This window comes from Amblyraja radiata, chromosome 4, assembly GCF_010909765.2.
Source record: "Amblyraja radiata isolate CabotCenter1 chromosome 4, sAmbRad1.1.pri, whole genome shotgun sequence".
In the NCBI taxonomy this organism is placed as follows: domain Eukaryota; kingdom Metazoa; phylum Chordata; class Chondrichthyes; order Rajiformes; family Rajidae; genus Amblyraja; species Amblyraja radiata.
The window spans coordinates 101,724,572-101,738,792 of NC_045959.1; the positions used below are offsets into that span (position 1 = coordinate 101,724,572).

Here is a 14,221-nt window from a genome sequence, read left to right on the forward strand (position 1 = left end):
GATCCCCTTAGCCACAAGGGCCACATCTAACTCCCTCTTAAATATAGCCAATGAACTGGCCTCGACTACCCTCTGTGGCAGAGAGTTCCAGAGATTCACCACTCTGTGTGAAAAAAGTTCTTCTCATCTCGGTTTTAAAGGATTTCCCCCTTATCCTTAAGCTGTGACCCCTTGTCCTGGACTTCCCCAACATCGGGAGCAATCTTCCTGCATCTAGCCTGTCCAACCCCTTAAGAATTTTGTAAGTTTCTATAAGATCCCCTCTCAATCTCCTAAATTCTAGAGAGTATAAACCAAGTCTATCCAGTCTTTCTTCATAAGACAGTCCTGACATCCCAGGAATCAGTCTGGTGAACCTTCTCTGCACTCCCTCTATGGCAATAATGTCCTTCCTCAGATTTGGAGACCAAAACTGTACGCAATACTCCAGGTGTGGTCTCACCAAGACCCTGTACAACTGCAGTAGAACCTCCCTGCTCCTATACTCAAATCATTTTGCTATGAAAGCTAACATACCATTCGCTTTCTTCACTGCCTGCTGCACCTGCATGCCTACTTTCAATGACTGGTGTACCATGACACCCAGGTCTCGCTGCATCTCCCCATTTCCTAGTCGGCCACCATTTAGATAATAGTCTGCTTTCCTGTTTTTGCCACCAAAATGGATAACCTCACATTTATCCACATTATACTGCATCTGCCAAACATTTGCCCACTCACCCAGCCTATCCAAGTCACCTTGCAGTCTCCTAGCATCCTCCTCACAGCTAACACTGCCCCCCAGCTTAATGTCATCCGCAAACTTGGAGATATTGCCTTCAATTCCCTCATCCAGATCATTAATATATATTGTAAATAGCTGGGGTCCCAGCACTGAGCCTTGCGGTACCCCACTAGTCACTGCCTGCCATTGTGGAAAGGACCCGTTTACTCCTACTCTTTGCTTCCTGTTTGCCAGCCAGTTCTCTATCCACATCAATACTGAACCCCCAATGCCGTGTGCTTTAAGTTTGTATACTAATCTCTTATGTGGTTAGTATCTCTTAAGTGGGACCTTGTCGAAAGCCTTCTGGAAGTCTAGAAGTCTAGATACACCACATCCACTGGTTCTCCCCTATCCACGCTACTAGTTATATCCTCGAAGAATTCTATAAGAAACCAATTAGCCTACAAACCTGTGCGTCTTTGGAGTCTGGGAGGAAACCGAAGATCCCGGAGAAAACACACGCAGGTCGGGGGGAGAACATGCAAACTCCGTACATACAGCACCCGTAGTCAGGATTGCACCTGGGTCTCTGGCGCTGTAAGGCAGCAACTCTACTGCTGTGCCGCCGTGCCACCCGTACTATGTCCATACCCATCCAGTACCTGGACTAGGTATGTCTGGAAGCTGTGGGAAACCTGTACTTGGACATAGACCCAAGTCCTAAAGGGCCTGTCCCACTTACGCTTCATGTCGCAGGGTGATGCCTGTATGGTCGTGAGTAGTCGCCCAAAGAGTCTTACCTTGTTCTGGACGCCACTGGATTTTCAACATGTTGAACATTTTTGGCGACCTGCTGCGACTATGACGGGTGCAGGCAAGTCACCGAAAAAAAAAATTGCATAAAAGGCCCCGAATCCACACTGAGTGACTAGTAATGCTGTACAATGCCTTATATAATGCAAAGTAGTATCACCTCTGAAGCAACTATATCGGGGCACTGTGAAAACTTTTTATGTTTTATGTATTGTTTTTAATAACATTTCAAGAAAATAAAATCATAGTTCATAAGTCTTAGGAGCAGAATTAGGCCATTCTGCCTTCTCCATATAACCCTTGACACCCTTACTAATAAAGAATCTGTCATTCTCTGACTAACACTTTTTTTTTTACTAGTACGGGTGTCAGGGTTTATGGGGAAAAGGCAGGAGAATGGGGTTAAGAGGGAAAGATAGACCAGCCATGAATGAATGGTGTAGACTTAATGGGCCGAATGGCGGAATTCTACTCCGAGAAGATGTGAACTTAGGTAAAATGGCCTCCACCGCCGTTCATGGTAACGAATGCCACAGATGCACCACTTTGTGAATAAAGAAATTCCTCCTCATCTCCTCATGTCCTTTTATTCTGAGGCTGCGCCCTCTAGTCCGACTCTCTCACTAGTGGAAACATCCTCTCCACGTCCACTCTATCCAAACCTTTAACTATTCGGTATGTTTCAATGAGGTTCCCCCTCATCCTTCTAAACTCCAGCGAGTGCAGGCCCAGTGCCTTCAAAAGCAACCAGAGAGCCATCCTAGTTTTTAAATAATATGTAATAACTTGATTGTTTTCCTGTGCATTCTTCGGGAACGCTTCCGACCCGTTTAGCCATTCAGTTTAAAATCGTACACCGGTTTAAAGGTTTCCACATTTCTCAAATTCTACTCACAAAATGCCTCTCCTTAAAAAAAGACAAAAAGTGGAAGGATGAAGGTTTTGGGGGAAGGAAACCAAGAGCATGACACAAATGGGAGCTGCTGAGAGGTGAGCAATGAAATTTGGAGATGATCATAGATCAGCCATGATTGAAGGGTGTAGTAGACTTGATGGGCCGAATAGCCTAATTCTACTCCTATCCCTTATGACCTTATGATCAAGAGACCCGAACTTTTATAATTCTCATGTCTTAAGCGATAGGAGCAGAATTAGGTCATTCGGCCCATCAAGTCTACTCTGCCATTCAATCATGGCTGATCTATCTCTCTCCCTCCTAACCCATCTTTCCTCCCCATGACCCCTGGCACCCGCATTAATCAGTTCTCACCGTTATTTTTCATATTCCACACACAATATTTGCCTCTCCCTCCAATTTCTTTCAATTTTAGATATTTGCTGTCCTCCACTGGGGAGAAGGAATAGGTGACGTTTCGGGTCGAGACCCTTGTCTGAAGAAGGGTCTCAACCCGAAACGTCACCCATTCCTTCTCTCCAGAGATGCTGCCTGTCCCGCTGAGTTACTCCAGCATTTTGTGTCTGCCTTCAGGGCAAACCAGCGCCTGCAGTTCCTTCCCACACACCCCTCCATTGGAACTGGAAGAATGCAGGTATCTAAATTTGAAGGAATTGATAGCGAGAGGCAAATATTGTCTAAGGACTTTGAGAAAAAGGGCTATAACGCAAACCAACCTCCCTTCCATCTCCACTTCCTGTTGTCACAGCAATACCACCAACATAATCAAGGACCAATCTCATCCACTGCCACTCCCTCTTCTCCCCTCTCCCATCGGGCAAGAGGTGCAAAAGTGTGAAAACGCACACCTCCAGATTCAGGGACAGTTTCTTCCCAGCTGTTATCATGCAACTGAACCGTCCACTCAGCAACTAGAGAGTGGCGGTCCTAACATACAGTAATAGCTCATTGGAGACCCTCGGACTATCTTTAATCGGGCTTTACTGGGCTTTATCTTGTACTAAACGTTATTCCCTTTACCCTGTGTCTGCACAGCTTGGACGGCTTGTTTGTAATCATGTATCTAGAGTCTTTCTGCTGAATGGATGGCATACAACAAAAAAGCTTTTTGCTGAGCCTCAATACACTTGACAATAATCGAAACTATAATTTCAAAACAAACTTATCAACATAGTTATAGCACTGAGTTAGAAATGTGCTAACATTTGTTATACTGATTGTATTGGGAAGGGTGATTATCGGGTGATGGGTTGTATATGTGACTAAGAGAAACTATATAGTATATGAGGGGTTTATCTTTTTTCCTTTTTTTCTCTCTTTTTTGTATGGCTTTGTAAATATTTGATTAGTGTATAAATGTAAATAATTTGGTGTACATATAGCTGCTGGTGTACATATGGTGTACATATAGCTGCTAAATTTGTATAAGATAATTATAAGCAGTTGAATAAGGGGTGGGAATTAATAAGCTTTGGCTTCTTCCTGCTCCTTTTCGGACACATACGATTTCATTTATTTATAGATATTGTTTATGACACTTTATAAATATTCTCGTTTTGTTTTTTGTATGCTGTTTCACACTTGCTTTTTATTCTTTTATTTTGTTCGAAATAAAGAATTAAATAAAAATAATAAAATACTCACATCCTTCCAAATGCTGAATGCTATTATTGTTGGAACTGCAGTGCTCAATACAAGAGCCTAAAATTGGGGGAAAAAGTACTTTAGTAGACACATATTAAGAGCGTGTGAGGTGCAGCGATCTCGAGGGACGTTGTGAACTCACCAGAAGCAATGGAGGCACTGCTCTCAGCCGCAACCACTTAAACACAGTCATCCATAGCTCAGGGGAACATACACCAAAGGCTGCAAACATGCAGGCATACGGGGTCCATAAATACTTCAGGCTGTGAAGATACAAAATGCAGCAAGCGTTATTCATCAATTAAAGAGTCATACAGCACGGAAACAGGCCCTTCGGCCCTAACTTGTCCATGCCGATCAAATCAAGATGTCCCATCTACACGAGTCCCATTTGCCCACGCTTGGCCCTTATCCCTCTAAACCTTTCCTATCCATGTACCTGTCCAAATATCTTTTGAATGTTGTTATAGTACCTGCCTCATCTACCTCCTCTGGCAAACGTTGCCTATTTCCTTCGCTCCATAGATGCTGCCGCACCCGCTGAGTTTCTCCAGTACTTTTGTCTACCTTCGTTACATACATCCACCACCCTTTGTGTGAAAAAGTTGCCCGTCAGGTTCCTATTTAATCTTTCCCCCCCCTCACCTTAAACCTATGCCTTCTAGTTCTGGATTCCCTACTCTGGGCAAAAGACTGCATTCACCCTATTTTACACACCTCTATTGGGGCACCCCTCAGCTTCCTGCGCTCCAGGGAATAAAGTCCTTCCTTGCCCAATCTCTCTCTATAGCTCAGGCTTTCTAGTCCTGGCAACATTCTCATTACATTCTTGTTTTATATTAACTGCAGGATCAAGCTTCATTAACAGATAGTTTCCAATAAACCTAGCAGTATACGCCCCTTACTGTGAACAACATTTTACATTTGGGGAAATGTAGCTCAATAGCACCACCACATGTCCACAAATGGAAATAACACCCTCTATTGGACATTATATTTAACACGCTCTAATAGACATCTGTTGGACTTCACCTTAAACCTATGTCCTCTAGTCCTCAATTCCCCTACTCTGGGAAAGAGATAGGTTTGTTTTTTTTTAATTTAAAAGGCCTGGCCTGAACTGCTCGAATTCCTCCATAGGGTCATAGAGTGATACATTGTGGAAACAGGCCCTTCAGCCTAACTTGCCCACACCGGCCAACAATGTCCCAGCTACACTAGTCCCACTTGCCTGCACTTGGTCCATAACCCTCCAAACCGGTCCTATCCATGTACCTGTCCAACTGTTTCTTAAACGATGGGACAGTCCCAGCCTCAACTACCTCCTCCGGCAGCTTGTTCCATACATCCACCACCCTCTGTGTGAAAAAGTTACCCCTCAGATTCCTATTAAATCTTTTCCCCTTCACCTTGAACCTATATCCTACGGTCCTCGATTCCCCTACTCAGGGTGAAAGACTCTGTGCATCTTCCCGGAACTATTCCTCTCATGATTTTGTACACCTCTATAAGATGTCCCCTCATCCCTCTACACTCCATGGAATAGAGACCCAGCCTACTGAACCTCTCCCTATAGCTCATACCCTCTAGTCCTGGCAACATCCTCGTAAATCTTGTCTGAACCCTTTCCAGCTTGACAATATTTTTCCTATAACACGGTGCCCAGAACTGAACACAATATTCTAAACGCGGTCTCACCAACGTCTTATACAACTGCAACATGACCTCCCAACCTCTGTACTCACTTTTATTAAGAGCTTGATTCTCATTACTATGCACTGAAAAGGTAGACCGAGGATCACCATGAACACACGTACCCTTGGAACATCAGTGCCAGTGAGCCGAACAGCACCATATGCAGCATGTGGTAAGCCACCTCCGGCCTCTCACCGATCACCATAATATCTGGCACACCATCACTTTTTTGTGGCACATTACTAAAACAAAACAAAGTCCAAAGGTAAACTGCAACATTAAAATCAAGATGGACACAAAAAGCTGGAGTAACTCAGTGACGTCACCCATTCCTTCTCTCCGGAGATGCTGCCTGTCCCGCTGAGTTACTCCAGCTTTTTGTGTCTATCTTCGGTTTAAACCAGCATCTGCAGTTCATTCCTAGACATTAAAATCAATATGGATTTAATTTAGTTGATAGGTACAGCATTATTTATTGTCATGTGTACCGAGGTATAGGGAAAAGCTTTTGTTGCGCGCTACCCGGTCAGCAGAAGGACAATAAGTATTTTTAAGTTAGAGGAACAAGAGTAGAAACAAGCCTTCGGCCCACCTTGTCAACACTGACCGGCAATCACCCATTCACACTATTTCTATCCTCCACATTAGGGACTATTTACAGAAGCCAATTAACCTGCAAACCTGCATGTCTTTGAAATGCGGGAGGAAACCGGAGCACGCAGAGAAAACACATATGGTCACTGGGAAAAACTCCGTACAGACATCACGTGCAGGTTTCTAGGTTAATTGGCTTCTGTAAATTGTCCCTAGTGTGTGGAATAAATTAGCGTATGGGTGATCGCTGGTTGGCGCGGGCTCTGTGGGCTGAAGGGCCTGGTTCCATGCTGTATCACCAAATTAAACAAACAGAAAAATTGAATTATTCCCACAACAATCCTGCCCAGCTTCCTTTTGCAACTTCAAGATCATCTAAGCCCTCACTGCCTCTGTTTTAATTTACAGTAAGTTGTGTTAACTTGTGACCTCTTTGGTTCCTGACTTACACTGGTACGGTTAAGTTATACCCTGATTTAAAGGTGATGATCTTTGTCTTCAAAGCCCTCTCTGGTAACGGCCCTCCCAAATCTGCGCGTCCTCTCCGGCCTTACAACTAGGGTTGCCAACCGTCCCGTATTAGCCGGGACATCCCGTATATTGGGCTGAATTGATTTGTCCCATATGGAACCGGCCTTGTCCCGTATTTGACTGCTACTACTCGTGTTGGAGCGCCGTGTCCGGCCCCGCTTCACTGGTCCCGATGTAGTGCAGCCCATGGAGTGCAGCAGCAGCAGCGCCTCGCCCGTGGCCCCATCAGTCGGCAGCTCGGCCAGCTGTCCGACCTTCGGACCTTCGCTTACCGCCGACACCAACACCGCTCCATCTCAGGGCCGATCATCGGTTCATGAGTTGGATGGGGCGCCGGACTTTGCGCGCAGCATCGCTCCTGGGTCAAAACTCCTCAGCTGGCCCGCCGGCTGGGCTTTGTGTGCAGTCCAGCACCAATTTGTCCCTTGTTTTGACCTTTCGTCCCTTATTTGGGAGTGAGAAAGTTGGCAACCCTACTTGCAACCCATGCATAATTCCGGCCTCTTTGTCAACATTTCCCTACTTTAATCATCAGCTGCTTATGCCCAGAGTTTTGTAATTGCTGTCTCAACCTCCCTGCATTTCATTACTCAAAGTTTTACCTTACAATCAAGCTCTGTGATTGTGCTTTAGACCATTGTCATGGCATTTCATGCAGCTCACTGTTGTGTTTAATAGTGCTCCTGTGAGTTGCATGTCACAGCATAATATCTAAGAAGGGTCTCAACCCGACACGTCACCCATTCCTTCTCTCCAGAGATGCTGCCTGTCTCGCTGAGTTACTCCAGCTTTTTTATGTCTATCTTTGGTTTAAACCAGCAGCCGCAGTTCCTTCCTACACATATCAATTCAAGTTATTGATTTTGGAACGGTTTTGTGTCAAGATTTTCTGTAAACACGTTAGTTCACTTCTTTGGACTGAATGGCTTGACTTTGGTTTAGTTTAGAGATACAGCACGGAAACAGGCCCTTCGGCCCACTGGGCCCGCGCCGACCACCAATCCCCACACATTAACACTATGCTACACCTACTAGGGACAATCTTTTTCTACATTTACTAAACCAATTAACCTACAAACCTGTACGTCTTTGGAGTGTGAGAGGAAACCGAAGATCTCGGAGAAAACACACGCAGGTCACGGAGAGAACGTACAAACTCCGTACAGACAGCACCCGTAGTCGGGATCGAACCCGGGTCTCCGGCGCTGCATTCGCTGTAAGGCAGCAACTCTACCGCTGCACCACCGTAGGACAGATTGGACAGACGGAGACTATTTACTCCAGAGAACGGGGCTGAGGGGTGAATTACAGAAAAGGTTTATAAAATTATGGGGGACATAGACAATAGGTGCAGGAGTTGGCCATTCGGCCCTTCGAGCCAGTACTGCCATTCAATGTGATCATGGCTGATCATCCCCAATCAGTACCCCGTTCCTGCCTTCTCCCCATATCCCCTGATCTGCACAGATGGGATAGATAGTGACTGTCTTTTACCAGGGACTGGGAAGTCTACAACTAGACCATACAGGTTTAAGGTGAGAGGAGAGAGGAGAGAGATTTTTAAGGGATCTGATGGATAGGTTTTTCACACAGATGACGGTGGGTATTGAAATATTCATTAGCAACCAAGCCAGGATATTTGGCTGTGAATTGCAATAATCCACTTCGTCAACTTCTAGTTTCTTCTTTACCGAAACTTCTTGGCAACAACTTCCAAAGTTGAGAGCAGGCAGATCAGCATGACAGACATACAGAAGGGGAGGAGACAGGTCTGGGTCAGTCGAATGAAGAACTCTTGCGACGGCGTCTGGAAGGTTTCCTGACAAAGCAACAGATTTGTGCTGAAATCTCTGAGTGGGAACAGAAAACAAAAACATTATTAGTGGAAGCAATAACTTTGGGAAGTCCAATGCAAGTTCTCCCTGTGACTACAAGCATTTTCTCCGGATGCTCCGGTTTCCTCCCATGCTCCAAGACGTACATGTTTATAGGTTAATTGACCAGTAAATTGTAGAATTGGGGGGGTGGGGGGGTCCAATGCCTGCATAGAGTTAATAGTATGGAGGAGGACTGGCCAAATTTTGTGCCTTCCACCGCAGTGATGAATGCTGTGGTGGATGTTTGTGTTAAATTTTTATCGTGTTTTTGTGTGTTCTTTTTCATTGTATCGCTGCTGGCAAATTCATTTCACTTGCACTTTATGTGCAAGTGACGAATAAAACTGATTGATTGATCCCTAATAGCATTGATGTGCAGATGGATCTTGGGGACAAGGTCCACACGTTGATCTAGAGTGGTAAATAATGCAAATGGTATGCTCGCCTTCATTGGGCAAAGCATTGAGTATATCAGGAAGTCATGATGTAGCTCTAACAGATTGTGGTTAGGCCACATTTGGAGCAATGGGTGCAGTTCTGGTCACCCCATTACAGGAAGGATCTGAAGGGTCTCGACCCGAAACGTCGCCCAGTCCTTCTCCCCAGAGATGCTGCCTCATCCGCTGAGTTACTCCAGCATTTTGTGTCTACCTTCGATTTTACCAGCATCTGCAGTTCTTTCTTACGCAGGAAGGATGTGTTGGCTTTGGAGGGTTTTACCAAAATACTGCCTTGATTGGGGATTATTAGGCTCTGCAGAGTAGTGCATTCGGCTGAACGCATTATGGGAACTACTCTCGCCCCCCCACTGCAGGAACTATACATCAGAAGGTGCAGATCCAGAGGCAGCTACATTATGGGGGACCACTACCACCCCAGCAACGGACTGTTCCAGCTGCTACGGTCAGGCAAGCGCCTCCACTGTCATGCCGTGAAAACAGAGAGGATGAGACGGAGTTTCTTCCCACAGGCCATCAGGACTGTAAACTCTTATCTCACCAGGGACTAATTTACTGTTGTGTTGAGTCTTTTTTTAAATTGTCGTTTTTTTTCTAATGTGTAAATACTGATTCTGTTCTATTCTGTTCTGTAGATTTTGCACAATCCGCAGGCATTGCCACTTTCATTTCACTGCACATCTTGTATGTGTATGTGGCAAATAAAGTCGACTTGACTTGACTTGACTTGAGGTACAAGGAGTGGTTTGACAAACTTGGATTGTTTTCTTTGGAATGCCAGAGGTTCCTGAGAGAAGTACATAAAATGATGAGAGGTATAGATAGGGTAGACAACCAGAACCTTTTACACCAGGGAGGAAATCTCAAGATCTGGAGGGCATAACTTTAAAGCTAGAGGGGCAACATTTTAAAGAGAGCAGTGGGTGCCTGGAATGCACTGCCAGGTGGTGGTGGTTGAAGAAGACACTATAGTGGTGTTTAAGAGGCTTTTAGATAGCGAGATATGGATCACGTGCAGACAAATACGTTTAGGTTATCTTGGCATCATGTTCAGCACAAACATGATGGGATGAAGGGCCTGTTCCCGTGCTGTACTTTGCAATATTTTGGACAGAACTGCAGAAGCTGATTTAAATCGAAGGTGACACAAAATGTTGGGACTGAAAAAGGGTCTCGACCCGAAACGTCACCCATTCCTTCTCTCCAGAGACACTGCCTGTCCCGCTGAGTTACTCCAGCATTGTGTGTCCACCTGTACTTTTCTGTGTTCTACGATGTTCGCAAGTTGTTTAACAATGGGGGCATCGTGGTCAAGCAGAGGTGGAACTTGACTCAATGTATCCACACATGCAGAGCAGGGCTGACAGATAACAGGAATGAGAGGCTGCCCCCTGCACAACACCTCATCAAACTTTACCTTGTAGTATTCAAGTCAAATTTTGCTTCAAAAAACTTCAATATAAGTTCATTTTCTTCTTGAGGGAGGATTTTCTGGAAACATGTAAATAAATAGAAACTCTTAATTCCAAGGCTGCGGACAATCTGAATAAAAACCTCCTTCTCCCCGCCACCCCCTATCAGTCTGAAGAAGGGTTTCGGCCCGAAACGTCGCCTATTTCCTTCGCTCCATAGATGCTGCTGCACCCGCTGAGTTTCTCCAGCATTTTTGTGTACCCTGAATAAAAACACGTCAGCTCCAGTGGAAGTGTTGGGAAGAGGGGCCATCAAGACAGCAATAAGGTGACAAAGGGTGTTGGGCGTCAGGAACGAGCTACCAGAGGAGGTAGTTAGGGCAGGTACTATCACAGCGTTGAAGAAAATTTAGAGTTACATGGATAGGACAGGTTTAGAAGCATATGGGGCAAACGCAGGCAGGTGGGACTAGTGTAGATGGGACATGTTTGTCGGTGTGGGCCAGTGTAAGGCTTTGTATACTGTCCCAGCGTACGTCTACTACTAAGGTAGATATTTAATAAGCAAGTAGGCAAAAAGTTATGTAGGCAAGATGGTGCCCAACCCAGGCAAACCTTTTGTGTGTTAGTCACAGAAGTGGATCTGCAATCACGCATCACTCATAAATCTCATGCAACATGTCCCTGGAGATGGAACACGCCGTGTCCACGGAGACGCTGGAGGCCTTCCGTGAACGTGGTCGCCGCGGGAGGTCGATTGTATTGTAGACAAGGACGGCGGGATTTTTATTTGAATTTTTGCCTTGTTTGTAAACTGCTGATACAGGCAGCTTTTGATATGAATGCTATACTACTTTGTATGTTGGTTTTGCTTTTGGAATAAAGAATTTGTAAAAACATTTCTTATTCAGGTTATCACTGTGGACAGCTCAATTGTAATCATGAATAGTCTCTCCGCTGACTGGTTAGCACGCAACAAAAGTTGTTCACTGTATCTCGGTACACGTGACAATGAACTAAACTCAACGAAAAATAACTTCAGTTTACAAAAATCAGCTGATTTACTATAATAATTTCTCCTAATTTGCAAGTTTGTTTTGTTGATTTTTTATTTAGTTGGCAAATGTGTCTGAATATCAGGGGCACGCAGGGACACTTTGAATTCTTGTTTGACTTGAGAGTCAGCTAAGCCTGAGTATATGGCTTAGCTGCCTGGCATTTTTTTTTTAAGCTGTTTCATGGGCTGGAGTTGCCTAATGATGACACAATCTTACCACTGTGTGAAAGGGCTTTGTCGGTATCGAGTGCCATTCTTCCCATCTTCGGAAGAATTAGCTGACACTTACAGAGATGTAATGCTGAGGCTCTACAAGGCACTGTTCAGGCTGCATTTGGAGTACTGTAAGCAAATGTGGGCCCAATATCTGAGGATGTGCTGGTACTGACGAGGGTCTAGAGGAGGTTTACAAGAATGATCCCAGGAATGAGTGGTTTAGCATATGATGAGCGTTTGACGGCACTGGGCCTCTACTCGCTGGAGTTTAGAAGGTTGAGGGGGGGACCTCATTGAAACTTACAGAATAATGAAAGGCATAGATAGAGTGGATGTGGAAAGGATGTTTCCACTGGCGGGAGAGTCTAGGATCAGAGGTCATAGCCTCAGAATTAAAGGGCGCTCTTTTATAAACGAGGTGAAGAAGAAGTTCTTTAGTGAGATAGGAACTCATTGCCACAGAGGGTTGTGGAGGTCAAGTCAGTGGATAATTTTGAAGGCAGAGATGAGCAAATTATTGATTAGAACAGGTGTCAATGGCCTTAAAACTGTAACGTCCAGATTCAGGAGCAGCTTCTTCTCTACAACCATCAAGCTATGAAATACGACAACCTTCAACAAAGCTCTGAACTATATACACTCTGGGGAATTGTTTTTGTCTTTGGTTGACCCAAGTTATATGGGGTTTTTGCATCAAAAATGTTTAGAAACATAGAAAGAAGGTGCAGGAGTAGGCCATTCGGCCCATCAAGCCAGCGCCACCAGTCAATATTATCATGGCTGATCATCCACAATCAGTACCCCGTTCCTGCTTTTTCCCCATACCCCTGGATTCTGTTAGCCCCAAGAGCTATATCTAACTCTCTCTCGAAAACATCCAGTGAATTGGTCACCACTGCCTTCTGTGGCAGAGAATTCCACAGATTCACAACTCTCTGGCTGAGAAAGTTTTTCCTCATCCGAGTCCTAAATGGCCGACTCCTTATTCTTAAACTGTGACCTCTGGTTCTGGACTCTCCCAACATCCAGAACATTTTTCCTGCACCAAGCCTGTCCAATCCCTTAAGAATTGTATATATTTCTACAAGATCCCCTCCCGTCCTAAATTCCAGTGAATATAAGCCCAGTCGATCCATTCTTTCATCATATGTCAGTCCCGCCATCCCGGGAATTAACCTGGTGAACTTACGCTGCACTTCCTCAATTGCAAGAATGTCCTTCCTCAAATAAAGAGACCAAAACTGCACACAATAGTCCAGGTGCGGTCTCACCAGGGCCCTGTACAACTGTAGTAGGACCTCTTTGCTCCTTTACTCAAATCTTCTCACTATGAAGGAGCGAGGTGGATGCACAGAATCTGATGTCCAGAGTAAGTGAATTGAGGGCCAGAGGACATAGGTTTAAGGTGAAGGGGGAAAAAATTTAATTGGAATCTGGGGGAGGAACTTTTTCCACACAAAGGGTGTTGGGTGAATGAAACGAGCTACCGGAAGAGGTAGTTGAGGCTGGGACTATCCCAACGTTTAAGAAACAGTTAGACAGGTACATGGATAGGACAGGTTTGGAGGGATAAGGACCAAACGCAGGCAGGAGGGACTAGTGAAGCTAGGACATCTTGGTCTGTGTGGGAAAGTTGGGCCAAAGGGCGTGCTTCCATGCTGTATCACTCTGTGACTCTTGAAATACAAATATTCTAAAATATACAAACCAAGCTCCTAGATTTATACTTACTTTTATGACAAGATTTAAAATGATTGAGATGGTGAAAACCAAGTAGAAATGAAGGAGCAACTTCATAAGCCTTGCAACAAGGTGACCTTTCTTCAAGTTTTGCTGTAAAAGCAAAGAACAGATTAGGATTGACACTAACAATGCTTCAATGGTACTTTATTTATCACCTGTACTGAGGCACAGTGACAATCACTTTTATTTTTACAGTTCAGTCCATGTACCACTATACATTAGCACTTAGATACATCTTAGATAAGTACAATTGGATAGCCAGCTTTGGCAACATTTTCAAGTCCCAGTCATTAAAGGTGTAGAGTTCTTAACTGGCTGAGGCGGCGTTCCGGCGGCGGCGACCTGAATCCGGGGCTCGGCCGCGGGCCAGTGGACGACACCGTCGGGAGCTCGCAGGTCACAGGTTGGTGCCTGTTTTCCGGAGCTCCCGCGGCAACAGTTGCGTCCGCTGGACTGGAGGACGGCAGCTTCGACCACCCCGGGCCGCGGAGCTTGAACCGGCCCGTTCGCGGAGCTCGGTTGACTGACTTACCATCGCCCGGTGGAGTAACAACATATC

At 45.1% G+C, this 14,221-nt stretch overlaps 1 protein-coding gene across 2 annotated transcripts in view; it reads right to left on the reverse strand.

Moving 5' to 3' along the window:
* Nucleotides 1-14,221, reverse strand: part of dpy19l4 (dpy-19 like 4) — a 65,462-nt gene that overhangs the window by 18,417 nt on the left and 32,824 nt on the right. For both annotated transcript variants that reach the window (XM_033020083.1, XM_033020082.1), the window contains exons 10-15: nucleotides 13,651-13,752; nucleotides 10,652-10,725; nucleotides 8,591-8,749; nucleotides 5,897-6,016; nucleotides 4,222-4,342; nucleotides 4,080-4,136 (exon numbers count right to left, since the gene is read on the reverse strand). In XM_033020083.1, the coding sequence (XP_032875974.1) occupies nucleotides 4,080-4,136; nucleotides 4,222-4,342; nucleotides 5,897-6,016; nucleotides 8,591-8,749; nucleotides 10,652-10,725; nucleotides 13,651-13,752 (633 nt within the window). The remainder of the gene's footprint in view (nucleotides 1-4,079; nucleotides 4,137-4,221; nucleotides 4,343-5,896; nucleotides 6,017-8,590; nucleotides 8,750-10,651; nucleotides 10,726-13,650; nucleotides 13,753-14,221) is intronic.